The sequence below is a fragment of the Ceratotherium simum genome, chromosome 27, assembly GCF_057802395.1.
Source record: "Ceratotherium simum simum isolate JZ-2026a chromosome 27, ASM5780239v1, whole genome shotgun sequence".
Lineage (NCBI taxonomy): Eukaryota > Metazoa > Chordata > Mammalia > Perissodactyla > Rhinocerotidae > Ceratotherium > Ceratotherium simum.
Genome location: NC_141926.1, coordinates 29,507,148 through 29,521,855, shown reverse-complemented (window position 1 = coordinate 29,521,855; position 14,708 = coordinate 29,507,148). Strand labels below are relative to the sequence as shown.

Genomic DNA, 14,708 nt, shown 5'->3' with positions numbered 1-14,708 from the left:
TCTGCAAAGTGAAACTGCCTCAAAGAAAATTACCAAAAGGAAAGAAACTAGAACTAAAAGAATCAATGCAGAATGATCCATAACCTATAAAAGTGGTTATTCATATCAGCCCATTTAATGTAACAAAAACATGTTTTATGAGTAAAAAAGATTCACATTTAAAATTCTCAGTTGCACCTCTGCATGATTTATTACCATATTTCATGATTTACATTGCATCCGTAGACTGTAAGTCATGCTGTACTTTTAGGAATGGAATAGAAATGAAGATATTCTACTTTAGTTGAAAGGAGTTCTTAAAATAAATAATATTGATATGTCTTAAATATCTTTTTTTAGGTAGAAAGCATATTGCGCAAAAGTTCAGTCACTTGATATCACCAATTCTTACAAAATTCTATAGAATAAAAAAGAAATGAAAAGCTTTTAAAAATGTGACCATGATCAGGCTACGCCGAACTGCTCAGCTTTTTTTTTTCTGTGAGGAAGATCAGCCCTGAGCTAACATCCGTGCTAATCCTCCTCTTTTTGCTGAGGAAGACGGGCTCCGAGCCAGCATCTATTGCCAACCCTCCTCCTCTTTTCCCCCAAAGCCCCAGTAGATAGTTGCATGTTACAGCTGCACATCCTTCTAGTTGCTGTATGTGGGACGCGGCCTCAGCATGGCTGGAGAAGCGGTGCGTTGGTGCGCGCCCGGGATCCGAACCCGGGCCGCCAGTAGCGGAGCACGCGCACTTAACAGCTAAGCCACGGGGCCGGCCCTGAACTGCTCAGCTTCTTGTTTTCCCTGTTAAACTTGCTTGGCTCCCTCACTCCTGTATTCTGGTTGTAGTGCATTGCACACTTTCTATTCCTCCTCTCTTTCTTTCTCTAACTACTAAACCCATAAACAAGTACACTAAATGGTTCCTCTTGATCATAGAATTGTTTCATTATACCACTGCTTCCTTGCAATCTTCAAGAATTTCTCCAGGAAACCCACTTTTATGGCTGCTCTAGGCCATAGTAGCTTCTCTGCCTGCCTTCAGGCGGGAAGGCAGATGTGCCAACAAAAGGCTCTCTCTGTTTATGGCCTGTTCCCCTGAGGATCTGTTTTGAGCCTGCCTTTTGAACCCTCCACGTGTACTGTTGGAAACCTACGTTTGCTCACTGCTCTCTTTGGGGAGTTTGGACACATAATGCAAAACATAATGTACCACGTACACATTCTTTTGGCCTCCACATCTGCTCAATTCTTCCTCCAAATCTCTGTTGTGGGCATTTATTTTCATTCCTGCTACTCAAATATGTGTTTATAACCCCATTCCCATTATAACCCACAATGCAATAACGTTCAGCTCCTTAGTCCCTGAACTCTTGCCTCTCTAATCATTTAACTTCATACCACTAGACTCAAGTACCAGTTCTCAACATTTCTTCTTGTTCTCAAAATGTAAAGCTTGGACCGGCCCTGTGGCTTAGCGGTTAAGTGCGCGCGCTCCGCTACTGGCAGGCTGGGTTCGGATCCCGGGCACGCAGCACCGACACACTGCTTCTCCGGCCATGTTGAGGCCGCACCCCACATACAGCAACTAGATGGATGTGCAACTACGACATACAACTATCTACTGGGGCTTTGGGGGACAAAAAGGAGGAGGATTGGCAATAGATGTTAGCTCAGAGCCGGTCTTCCTCAGCAAAAAGAGGAGGATTAGCACGGATGTTAGCTCTGGGCTGATCTTCCTCACACACACACACAAAAAAATGTAAAGCTTGCTCCACACTGTTATGATGGTTACTGAGGGCTTGCTCCATGCCAAGTGATTTATCTATAATTATTTCATTAAATAAACACAACCTCCCTCTGAGCTAGGTATTGATTTCCCCACTTTACAAATTAGGAAAACTGAGGCTCAGAGAGTTGAAGTAGCTCCTCCTTAGTTAACAAAATAAAGCCCAAACTTAGCATATTGCACATTCAGGATTCCCCATGTATCAAGTAATGCTAGTCAATCTGATTAAGCAGAACTTCTGACACTTCTTACTGGCCAGTATGGACACACTCATTTATGTCTCTAAGCTGTTGCTCATGCTGTTTTTCTCTCAAGGAATGTGCGTCCTCTTTTCTTCTTCCTACTCAAATCCAGCCCATTCTTCAAGGGCAGGATCAAGTCCCACTTTCTCTATGAGACCACTTGCTGACTCCTCACCATTTTAACGCACATTGATTGCCTCTGATCTTACGTGCTATAGGACCTATGAAAAATCCTACAGTTGTGAGGTTTGGGAAAACCACAGCAGATGACAAATCCTACAATACTCTTCAAGTTAAATGTCAAAAACCATACATTTCACAGTTACACAAAAGCAAATTATAACTTAACACATTATAGCCAAGGAAAATGATTTGCTGATGTTTAATTAAAGACCATAAGGTTTTCCATTATGCAATTCAACATAAATATACTAAGTGGCTTCTATGGCTAAACTTTGTACTCGAGGTCAGAGCTGTCTGCACTGAATAAGACAAGAATCTATCCTGGAGGAATTTACACTCTATTGATGCCGTCAACCAAGTAACTTCAAGTGATTAGAGCTAAATAGAGCCACATTCAAATGAATGGTATACAAATATAGAAGCAATTCCTAAAAGCAGCTTGTATTTATACACAAATAAGTGAAGTTAATAATGTATAATAGCTGTTAACTTGGAAATTTATATTCATCCATTTACAAATACTTATTTATATTGACTACTAGTACATGAAAGGCATTTGTGTGTATATGTCTATACCTATATTATTTATCTTCAGGCTAAAGAAAGGTCCATTAAAATTATCAGAGATTTGGGAAGTGAAATTAGCTAAAATCAATACAATTTGAATTTGCTTAACCATCTTCAAAAGTTATTTACTCTAAGATATTGTGTAGTTATTGACTGAGGGACTCTTTAGAAATAGCCAAATCTAAAGATGGTGATTGCTAAAATGATGATAAAGTAACAAAATGGTGATGAACCACACACTGTATACTAAAAGGAGCACTGGTTGACAAAAATGTGTCTAATATAATTATCTCCTGAACTCTTCACGGGAGAGAAGAAAAGATTGTTTCCGGTGAACGTAATCATTTTGGGTGCTAGAAAAGTGTTGTGTATTCGGTACAAGGATATTTCACTAGGATCTTCCATTGTCTGGATAGACTGTCTCTCAAACCAAAATTGGCGAGAAGTTTTCAATTCTTGCACCAGTGTGGATAGTTTGTTAAGACCTTCATGGAGAGCTGTGTTGAAAAGGGTTCTGAAGCCACTTTCAGGCTTACAGTTAAAGAGGTCATGATTAATCATGTCTACCATGGCTACAGAAGATAGTGTGTATTTCAGGGAAGACCATGGGGAGAGGAATGAGGAATCACAGGTAACACATTTCATGCATTTACTATCCCTGAGTAATTTCCGTGAGCAAATTTCCACTACTAATTTTGTTTTCCAGGTACCTTGGCAGAGAGAATGCAGTACCAAAGATGGATGATTAAACTTTCCAGTTACAAGAAATATGTATTATCCTCCCATCCCATAAATTTAGAAATTAACTTTCTATTGAGTACTTATTAGATTTTTTCTGCTTATAACCAAACATTAAATAATGTTTTAACTGCAGTCATATCATTATAAACTATTTTAATCCTATAACTAAACTTCAAAAACAAATAAATAATTCTGCATAAATAATTCTCCTGTGTAGGATATGGCTAACAGAAAAAGATAATATTGAATACCAAGGTAAAAGAAGGCAGCAGTTATTTAGGAGAAGAATAATCTTGAAGTACTAATCACAACAGGCCTTACTACACTGACCGTAATCTTAAGTATCAAATATTCTGGTTTTCTTAACAGAGGCCTGATTCTGCTATTAATGAAATTATATTATGGGTATTACGTATAGTATCACTAATCTATAAGACAAATTATTAAAAATGTAAAAGAGAAATTATGTCTATTCAATTTTATCAACAGAGGGATTTTTAAAAAGCAAGAGTAACTTATTATCAGCTAAATTAAACTGAACATTCTCTTTCAGGATCTTAGATTTAAGCTTTTTTTCCTTTTCAGTAATCAGAGAGAGAAAAGTCTTGAAAATTTTTCATTATCTAACACCTGATGGAAGAATGTATAGTACTCTTAAGACTGTTAAGATACTTTTAAATATATTTAATAGTTAAATAGATTGACTCAAACTTGAGGTTCCTGAAAATTTTCCTAAGAAGTTTACCAGTCAAATGTTTATACCACGAAATCCAGTTACTCCTGTTTTAAAAATAAAATCATCACAAAGAGACAAACATTCATAGTATCTATTGATTCGAAATCATGGTTAATAAAGGAGTGAAAATTAAGCTGGGAAAATAGAATCAATTTAATAAACTTTCCCATCAAATTCTCTGGAACAAAAACTCCCCGTAACCTCCATTAGTCTTAAATGGCCTCCGCTTTCCCTTGGCCTCTGGGTACATAATAACCTTTCTAAAGGTCTCCCCAAGGGATATTTTAGCCATGCAGTGATCTCCTTGAACACAAGTAATGACAAACAATAAGCTAATTCTCAAAAAGCTTTTTTTTTAAGTCATTTTTACTACTTTTAAATGAGTGTTTTTGATGCATGGTTTTGGTCCCCCTGATTAATGGTCACCGCCAGCCCAGCTTCTGGAGTTGTAATGTTTCCGTGAGCTTCCCTCCAGCAGAGCTCGACCATTAATCCACTGGCATATGTCAGCTCAGCAGAGCAAGGTCACTCTTCTGCTTCAAGGGGAACCTTTTTAGAAATAATAAAACTGACAGAAAGTTCTTTTTTGCATGCTTTATGCCACCTCAGGTTGAGTGCTGCAGTTAATATCATAAAGCTTATAAACATTCCCATCTCAGGCAGCACCCGCTGCCACTACGCTTAGGAATTTCAACGTTTTTTTCGTAGTAAGAACAGACATGTTTATGTGGGGTAAATATACGGTATGTAATCCCAAAGAGGGAAAGAATAGGTGGAGAAAACTAATAGTAAGTTGACGCTATGATATTTGGAAGAGATGTTTGGATTCAATAACTTCCTCGTTGTCAGTTCCATTTATTTTCCTTTCAGCTAATTTGGATTTGGCTATATGAATATTTCAATCTATTGAGGGTTAATACTGGTGTTGAAATGTAATAGTAGTGGTAGAAATGAACTCCGTTTATGATAATTCCTAAGCCTACAATATAATGTCTGATAATTATAGAACATTTATCTTTGAAGGAATTTTATATTTAAAATTACAAACATTTGTTTCATTGGTAATGGCTGCCTTAAAATTGATAAATAATTAAAGTGAGATATGCATAATCTTAAAGTAATATGCAATTTATAGATGGCCCAATTTAGAAAAGATGATGGCTGTGTAATAACTAACAATATAAGGAATACATACCCATAAACATTACAAAATTTATATATTGAATTATTTATTTGTTACTTTATTAAAAAAAATCAAAGTTGCATAGCTATAACCATGTGAAATATTCAGAAAAAATTTAAAAATATCCAGACTAATGTCATATCACTATGTGTTGTAAAATAGAATTTGATACAAGGTAAATCTGCTTTGAATCTTATTCTAGGAATTTAAATTTTTAAATTATTAGAAAAATATAGAAAAGGAACTTCATTATTTAGTTATCTTTATTTTACGTATGTAGAGAAAAGGTGGGGCCAGTTGGCAATTCAGGCCAGTCCTTCTAGGAAGCCAATCCCTTGGCCACGTCTCCTTGTTCAATGTCAGGCCTTCCCCTTGACAGGTACAGGAACTTTATTTTTCAAGCTCGCAGAATTAAGAAACCTCAGAGGGGACTGACTCATAAACTAAACTGATAAGATACCAAAAATGGCAATACCAAGTATTGATTAGGTATGAGAAATTTAACTGCCAAGAAGAATGCATATTCTTGTTGACTGATCAAAGAATTGTCTCTCCTGGAGGAAACACTACATGGGACACAAAATCGTTGGAAGTTTGTTTGATTAGGATAGTAGAATCACAGTACAGTGAATTAGGTGGTATTAAGGGCTAGAGACATGAAGTTATAATAGCCTGAAGTACATATTTCACCCAAGTGAGCAAGTCTGCTGAGCCAAATGGAATATTTACTTCTGTTGATCTGGCTTGTTCTGCAGACACAATGGCAAATTTCTACTCTCCCACTCCATTCTAGGCTCCCTTTGCAAATGCTTTTTTTCCTTCAGACAGATTACATTACAATTTTCGATTATTGTTTTGTTTCATTACATTCTGATTCTAAGAACGGTTACTTTGTTTTATGTGGGTGCTGCCCAGATCTTTATCAGTGACCCATTTGCAAACTGTGACTTGAAGTAGATTACTTCTTTATGTGACTAATATCATCCATTAGTCATTTCACACTTATTGTACACATATTGAGAAATCACGACTTTGTTCCATATTTACAAATGGTGGTGGTGGTAGCCAAAGTGTAATAGAAAGCTCATGGAGTCTGAAAGTCGGGCAGAGTTCAATCCCCCTTTTTCCCAAACAAAAATGCAGGGATACAAATATGAATAAGATACATCCCCTGTTCTTGCTGGTGACTCTAGTTGGGAGGGCATATTGGAATAAACTATGGTAAAAGAAACATAGAGGTGTGGAACAAGTACTATGAAAATAGAAAGGAGGGAGAGATTATTAATCAAACATGTATTATGTGCTAGGAAATTTACATATGGTAATTAAATTAATTCTCACATCAATCCTATGTGACGTGCTTTAACACACCTCCTTCTTAAGATAAGCACACTGAAACTCAAAAGAGGCTTAATAAAATGTTCAATATTCCCTGGTTAGGAAAAATCGAAATAGGACCTCAAACCCACATCTGTAAGACTTTAGTTTATGTTCCCTACTGCTCTGTCAGAATGCCCTCTCATACACTGCCTTGGGCTAACTGGTGGAGGCTTTCTTGGGGCAGTGAGAGTCCAGTGAAGTATTACAAGATAGATATGCGTTTATGAGTTGGAAAAAATGGGCAAAGGCATTCTAAGCTAAGAGCAGCACAGACAGGAAAGCATGTAAGTGGCCAGAGCCACTCAAAGATGAGATCTGATATACAAAGAGAGACACCAGGAGTGCTCATGTACAGAGGGACAACCAAGTGTAGAGGCAGCAAGTGGTGGCCATCTGCAAGCCAAGGAGGGAAGCCTGGAATAGATCCTTCCCTTATGGCCCTCAGAGGGTAACCAACCCTGCTGGCACCCTGATCTTGGACTTCCAACCTCCAGAACTATGAGAAAATAAATTTCTGTTCTTTAAGCCACCCAGACTGTGGTATTTTGTTATGGAAGCCCTAGAAAACTAATACAGACTAGGTGAAAAATTCCAAAGCTCTTCATATGAAGGGGGAGAGGGGACATAGCCAGCTATGTTGACAAATGGCTCTATCTATAGAAGAATCACTTCATTTGCCACCAGAGACAGTTTAAAACCCTCTTCTATTCTTATTAATCAAGTCTTAATGGAGGACATTTTTGTTCTCTACTAAGAAGCTAATTATGAATGTCTTGTTTCTAAAAGTTCACCTAAATCCTTAACACTAGAAAGCAAGAGAAATGGATCAGTTTGGTAATGCTAAATTTGGAAACTTAGATATGTAGAGTATGGACTTAATTCCATTATAAAAAAACACAATCTGCAGGGATAATGAAGCCATTTATCCCCAAAGCAAGGCAAGGAAAGATTAAAAACATAAGTGAATCATTACATTGATTTTTAACAAATACAGGGCATTGGTAGTCAAGGTAGTGACTTCACACACTTCCTATAGGATATAATATCCAAATTTTCAGAGGGAAGTCCATACTTCCGTCATTTCTCTCAGCCATTTGTCTCCTGAACTTTCTATACATTGTCTGGGCCTGTGGTTTTTTCAAGTATAGCCAATCTATTTGGCCCCAAAGCTTTTGCTACTTGCTTGCAATGAAACTTGATTATAGATTCATATTCTGTAAAATGGGAAGGCTAAAACGAATTTGTTTGGAGAAAAATTTTCAAGGCTAAAATTGTTTAACTCTTTTAAACAATTAAACTGGTGAAATGAGCAAATTATTAGTTCACCTCTTCTGATTTGAGGTGCCCTAGAAATGAAAATTAAATCCAATAGAAAAATGTATTTTGAAGAAAGAGGCAGAAACTTTTGGGAAGTGGAACATCAGTTTGGGGTCGAATTTCTGGTGGCTGTGAGCAGAAGAATGAGGACATTTCTCCCTGGAATGTGGGCACCAGCTGGGAGCAAGAACAGTGCAGGGCAGTGGCAGCCTTTCTGTTTAACATCTTTCAAGTGCATGTGGTAAGTTTCCTATACATATCCAAATGTATACAATATGTATGAATAGATCCCAACTTCAATATCATGTCAACATCCACCCTGCCGCTTCCCTTGTCTGAACCACCATCATCTCTTGCCTAGTTTCTGTAATAGCCTCCTAATGGGTCTCATCTCCCTGTTCCTCCCTCACTCCCTTCAGTGTATTTGAAAACACAAAAGACAGAATAAACCCACTAACATGTAAGCCAGATCCTTCTCTTCTCAAAATCTTTCAATGTTAGCCAAATCCTTAGAATAATCTAGAAGGCCCTCTGTGATCCAGCTCTTTGTGACTTCTCTTCCTCTTGCGTGCTCTGCTCCACTGTTGCTCAAACACACCGGGGACACTCCCACCTCAGGGCCCCTGGACTAGTTCTTTCCTCTGCCTGGAAGGCGATTACCTCAGCCAATCTCTTGGCCAGCACCTTAGTTTCCCTCAGTTCTTCTCAAACGTCCATTTTCACCAAGTCTTCCCTGGTCCCTTGTATTTCATATCCCTTCCTTCCCTTCTTAGCACTTATCATTACCCAGTGCACTATATATTTAACATATTTATCTTGTTTATTGTCTGTCATCCCCAGTAAATGTAAATCCTATAAAAGCAGTCATCTTTGTTTTATTCACCACTGTATTCCCAGCATATGGTCTATATTGTCCATAGTAAGCACTTAATAGATATTTGTTGTTTTGAAGAATGAATGAAGGAATGGATGAATGGATTAATGAATTAACTTCTAAGTCTTTTGAAAAGATTAGTAGGAAAAGTTTCAAGATTGGGAAACTTTAAAAATTCTTGATGCTCAGGCACATTCTATATTAGGTAAATCAGAATATTTGAAGATGGAACCCAATCATAAGTATTTCTTAAAGCTCTTCAGTGATTCAAATACGCAACCTAGGTTGAGAACCATCAATATGAACATCATTTCCAAATTTGAAGTGCTCAGAATTCCTGGGTGTTTTGTTACAATGTATATTCTGATTTAATAGGCCTGAGGTAGGTCAGAGAATCTGCATTTCAAACAAACTTTTGGAATACCAATGCTGCTAGTCTGTAGGACCACACTGAGTAGCAGGTACTTAGATCCATGTTCAACTCAACCTTGGTGGCCCTGTAATACGCTTTACTGTGATCTATACTCCGTTTTCTCCTGACTTGTCTTATTTGGTTTTGGGTTTGCATTATAATTTACTTTAAATATTTCTTGGGAAATAAACATGACATAAATACTAACTAAATACATAAATGAAGAGAGCCTTTTGAGAGATTTTTTCAGTGCTGAGGGGGGTAATAACCAAAAGTGAAAATAAATATTTATTTATGCACCATTTTTTTAAGAAGGGAGAAAAATGAGTTTAAAATATTACCTACATTGTACATCATGTATCTTATTTGAGATAACTTTGTTGGAAAAGCCAAAACGTTCAACTGAATTCATCTAAATTAGTCTGACAATTGTACCCCAGATGAAGAAGCAAAAAGAAGCAGAGGGGAAACCCACAGGTCTAGAAGAAGAAAAGCTGTCCCGTAGAATCCCAAACCAATTTTTTTTTTTTTTTTACCAACTATTATACCTTGAGCAAAATATTTCACATATATGGGACCATTTTCTTTCTTGTAAATTGGGGGGAAAAATAATGCCAAAAGCCCCCTGTGCAAGTGCCTGGCCTAAAGTAAGCACAAGTGCAAATAAGCTCTTCTCTTTTCTTATACCTGGTTAAATAAGAGTTAAAATATATCTTATCAGTCTTGATAGGAAAAGCAATGAAGAAAGCTCTTTAATGCCACAACTATGTGTCATCCCTGTCTAGGAGCATAAATTTGCACAGCGGGCAGTGCAGTGAAAACAGCTCATAATCAACTCATCACCTCTCATCATTGCTAGGATCAAATGCAAATGGGAAAGAATGCCACTTCAGTCATTGCTAGTGAAAATTAGCATCTGTGACACTAATGGTGTCTCATTTAGTATGCACTTTAGATATAAAAAAAATGGTAAAAAAAAAAAAAAAAAGCTATTTCCAGAACTGCCATTATTCCGATGTTTCCCTTTAAAATAGCAGTGGTATTTGAATCTCCTTTACTCAAAGAAAAACCTCAGTTAAAATTTATTAACACAGGTCAGTAATCCCAGACAAATAAAGGCCAAGTTGTTCTAACTACAGTTGCAGAGTTTCATTTGTGGGGTCTATTCCTTTTCTATTTTTGAAGTTTCTAACATATTCCCTGACCTGGAACAAAGGTCTACTGTTATATAACAATAGGCCTCTCTAGGGATCCTTGCACAACATTTGCTATATTGGAGTTCTTCTTAAAATAAAACTTAAAAATGAATTACAGTTGTATTTACACACATACATACAAACTTTCTTATGCACACACTAACAGACTTGCTACCAAGAATAATGAAAGTACACAGCACCAGTGAGTATTCATATATGAACTAGGCTGCATATAATAGACTCAAGAAACTTCACTCACTTCACAAATATTTATTAACAGGCTACTACACTGAAGGCGTTATGCCAGGTGCAGGAGGGAGTATGTGGTTATACTTATCTTAATATTAGGTCATGGTTTTTTTGACAATTTAGACACTAGAATATTAAGAAAGTTGTTGTTACTGTTGTTTCATTGTAAGTGTTGAAGCTTGGGTGGACACCTGAGGGATTTTGTAGGTGGAATTCTTGCATTTAATCAGACAGTAATGGAGGACCTCTAAATTCCTTTCCAACTTTCAGAGGCTCTTAAAGATATGTCCTCCTTGGTTTCCTTAAAATTTAGCTAATAATTAAGACAGAAATAGAAATATCTACAGTCTCTATGCTTATAGTGGCAGCATAATAATTAAGAACAGAAGCACTGGAAATTGACATATGTATTTCACATCACACAGTTTTAACAGTTTTAAGTTTCATCTAACTATGTGTCTTTGCTCAAGTTAAAAACCTTCTCTATGCCTTCTCATCTATGAGGCTAAATAACAGTGATTCTCTCACAGAGTTGTTACAAATATTAAATAAATTAGTTTACAAGAAGCTCTGAACACAGCAACTGGTATGTAATAAACTCACTATAAATACAGAAAACTAAAATAAAACATTTTAGTTGGAAAAACAGTCAGAGAAAATCACATTCTATAGTTTAAGCATTTATAGAGTGTAATGAGATCATATCTTATCAAATCTGAATCCTGGATATGCTTAAAATTTTTAAAAATCACTATCAGTAGTGGGCACTAGTGATGAGAAAGTAAAAACAAAACTCAAGAAGGGAAGTACAGTCCCTTGCATGGATGTTAAGCAAGGCTATTTATGATTAACTAATCTAAATGTAGAATACTTAACCATAATTCATCAAATTTCTTTCTTAATTTGGAATTTACGTATAGACGATAGAGAGTTCTGAGACACAAATTAAACTTGCTGGAATTTATTAACATTCCATTATACATAGTGGGTTTCTTTCATAATAATTCTCCAAGGCTTTTCCAGTTTCCCTTATGGAATATCTCTGGTCTCTCCCTTTCAACCTACACTGTGAATCTCTAATAATCCTATTTATGAGCTATTTGAAGGAAAGAGCCAGGCACTAAGTTCTCTTCCAGTAGATGAAAGATTTGCACTCCTCATTCTACTAGCCATTTATTTGTAGGGATCATCACGACATCCATCTCTGCCATCTCTTATGGATTCGGCTTTTTTTCCATAAAATACACAAAATTACTCAGTAAAATAAATGTGAATTAAAAAGGAGTTGTTTCTAATATATAATTATAATACAGTCATGCACTGAATAATGACATTTTGGTCAATGACAGACCACATATATGAGGGTGGTCCCACAAGATTAGTATCACACAGCCTAGGTATGTAGTAGGCTATACCATCTAGGTTTGTGTAGGTACACTCTGTGATGTTCGCACAATGATGCAATAGACAAGCGATACACTTTTCAGAACGTATATCCATCATTAAGCAATGCATGACTGTAACTGGAAAAAAATCACCTCCATATTAAAAGGAAAAGATTTAGTTGATCTGGAATGTGTGAAAAACACACTTGTACACATACACTCATATATCTTTTTAAATTCATATAGAATGAAACCATCCATCTACAGAAAATGGGAATTCATTCACAACAAAAGTTAATATGTTTCCAATGTGACTGTTTTCTGTGATATATTTTGTTCCCAGATGTATATTTTATCAAATATATCTTTACTTTTATGAATAAAGAAGTCAATAAGATGATCAGTACTCTACCTGTATTACAATACTTCCTGCAATTAAGGCAAATGATGATGATAGACTAAAGTACCACTTTGAAAATAGTTTAATGACATAAATATGATAATGCAGTCCATATGAGATAGTCTAACTTGAAATTTTAAATAGTTGGAGAGAACCAGTACTTCAGATTAACTTTTGTGATCTTCCTAAAACTTACTATTGTCAACTCAATATTGGTTGCATTTAATCAAGTAAATTTTATATGAAATTAATCTTAAATAGAAAATGTTACCTTGAATCTTTATCATATTAGGGAAAAAGACAGAAATCACGATGTGTTACCCTAGCTGTATTTTTAACTCATGATGCTCGTCTATCCTTTATCAGATCTTTGTATCAGAAAGAATTAATGTTGAAAATCATGTATTCATAGTTTCCAAAGATTGGAAATAATTTGTTTTTAAGTTTCCTTCAGAGAGGTTGCATGGTAACTTGCAGAGAGTTTTAAAAAATTGACTATTGTTCAATAACACATCAATTCAAAAGTTCACAATAAATTCCCAACTTCTTTCCCTCAGAACGGGTACCAAGCAAATAAAGATCAATAAGAGATAATAAATCAGTCCTTTAAAAAGACACCTGAACCAGCTACTGTCTATTCACAAACAGATTAAAAATGCTATTTACCCAAGAAACTCAAGAAATGTACAAGTATTGGAGAAATTTTCTGACAATGGTATTTCATAAATACTTTCTTTTATTTATTAATGAAACTAATAACTAATTTAGAGTTCTACAATGAATCTAAAGTTTGTCATCTCATGCCCTGCTTTTTTTTTTTTAAGTGGCAATTATCTTCAAGACAAAGAATAGAATAACATTCTAAATAAAATCTATAAATTTATGAGGTTTTGATGCTTCCCAAAACACAACCCAATCCTCTCCCTAATAATGGTGTTAGTTCAAGAGAGAATAGGAAAAATAATCTCTACAACAAGCTATCATATTTTAATATGAAAAAAATAAAATATTTAAGCAAAACATCTCCATTTTACAACCTTCTCATAATTAAATGTATTACGAAGAGCTGAGCACTTAAGAGATAAAATGCATTTGGTAGATTGTTAAAAAGACATTGACAACTTTATAGTCATTAAAAATGTGCAAGAAGATTTCATAATATCAACCTTTCAAACAGAGACCACCAAATTGATTTCCATGAAGTTGATGATCTTACCTTAAAGTTCAGTTACAGATGTAAATGATCAAATATGCACTATAAGATGGAATTACAAAGACAATAATTGTCAAGTATTACTTAACATCTAACTTTGCAATTCAATTTTTTCCATATTTTCCATGAAGCATTCAACCCTGTGGTTGAATTGATTTATGACTGGCAGATAAGAACAATGTGTGTGTGTGTGTATGTATACGTGCATTCTATTAAATGTTTTGGTTTTGTTTGACTATATATGAAATTGCCTTACCTTTGGTTTTTGATGTTTCTCCTTCTCTGAAACATTTGATGGTTTTCTCTTCAGCATTTTGAATTCAGATTACTCCAAGTGAGTGCACTTTCTGTTGTTCCTGAAACAACTGAAGACAGCAGTGTGCCGTCTATGATGTACAGCAGCGGATAAGTTTGAGCACAGTGAGCTGCCACTTCCTCCTTTGGTCAGGATATGACTTCACATCAACATGGGTAGTTTTGTTTTTTGTTTTTTTTTACAGTAATTCTTTGGTAACTCTTTAACGCTGTGTCCCTGCTATATTCTATGAGGTACATTCCTAAATCTCACACTTTAACATGCCTGCAGTTATCATAAGAGCCATAAGGATTTCAGAATAAAACTCATTTCTTTTAGTTTATATAAAAATAAAAATCTATAACACATTTTATGGGTAGAGGGAAGAAAACATCTGAGCCAGTAAATGAAATAAAACTTGAGATGTGGGCTTTTTAGTATTCAAAAAATGAATACTCAGGGTAGTCAATTTTATATTTCTAAGTGAAATTAGAAGATGAAATAAACTAAACTTTATACAATACTAATCCTATTTAAAGCATGTATCCATATACTTAAAAAAA

At 35.6% G+C, this 14,708-nt stretch overlaps 1 protein-coding gene across 1 annotated transcript in view; it reads right to left on the bottom strand.

Annotated features, from left to right (window-relative positions):
* The window catches only part of LOC101394687 (SAM domain-containing protein SAMSN-1), a 49,169-nt gene extending 34,887 nt beyond the window's left edge, over positions 1-14,282 (bottom strand). Inside the window, exon 1 of the mRNA XM_004440733.3 lies at positions 14,107-14,282. Coding sequence (XP_004440790.1) covers positions 14,107-14,163 — 57 coding nt within the window. The 5' untranslated portion in view covers positions 14,164-14,282. The remainder of the gene's footprint in view (positions 1-14,106) is intronic.
* Positions 14,283-14,708: the final 426 nt, after the last annotated feature.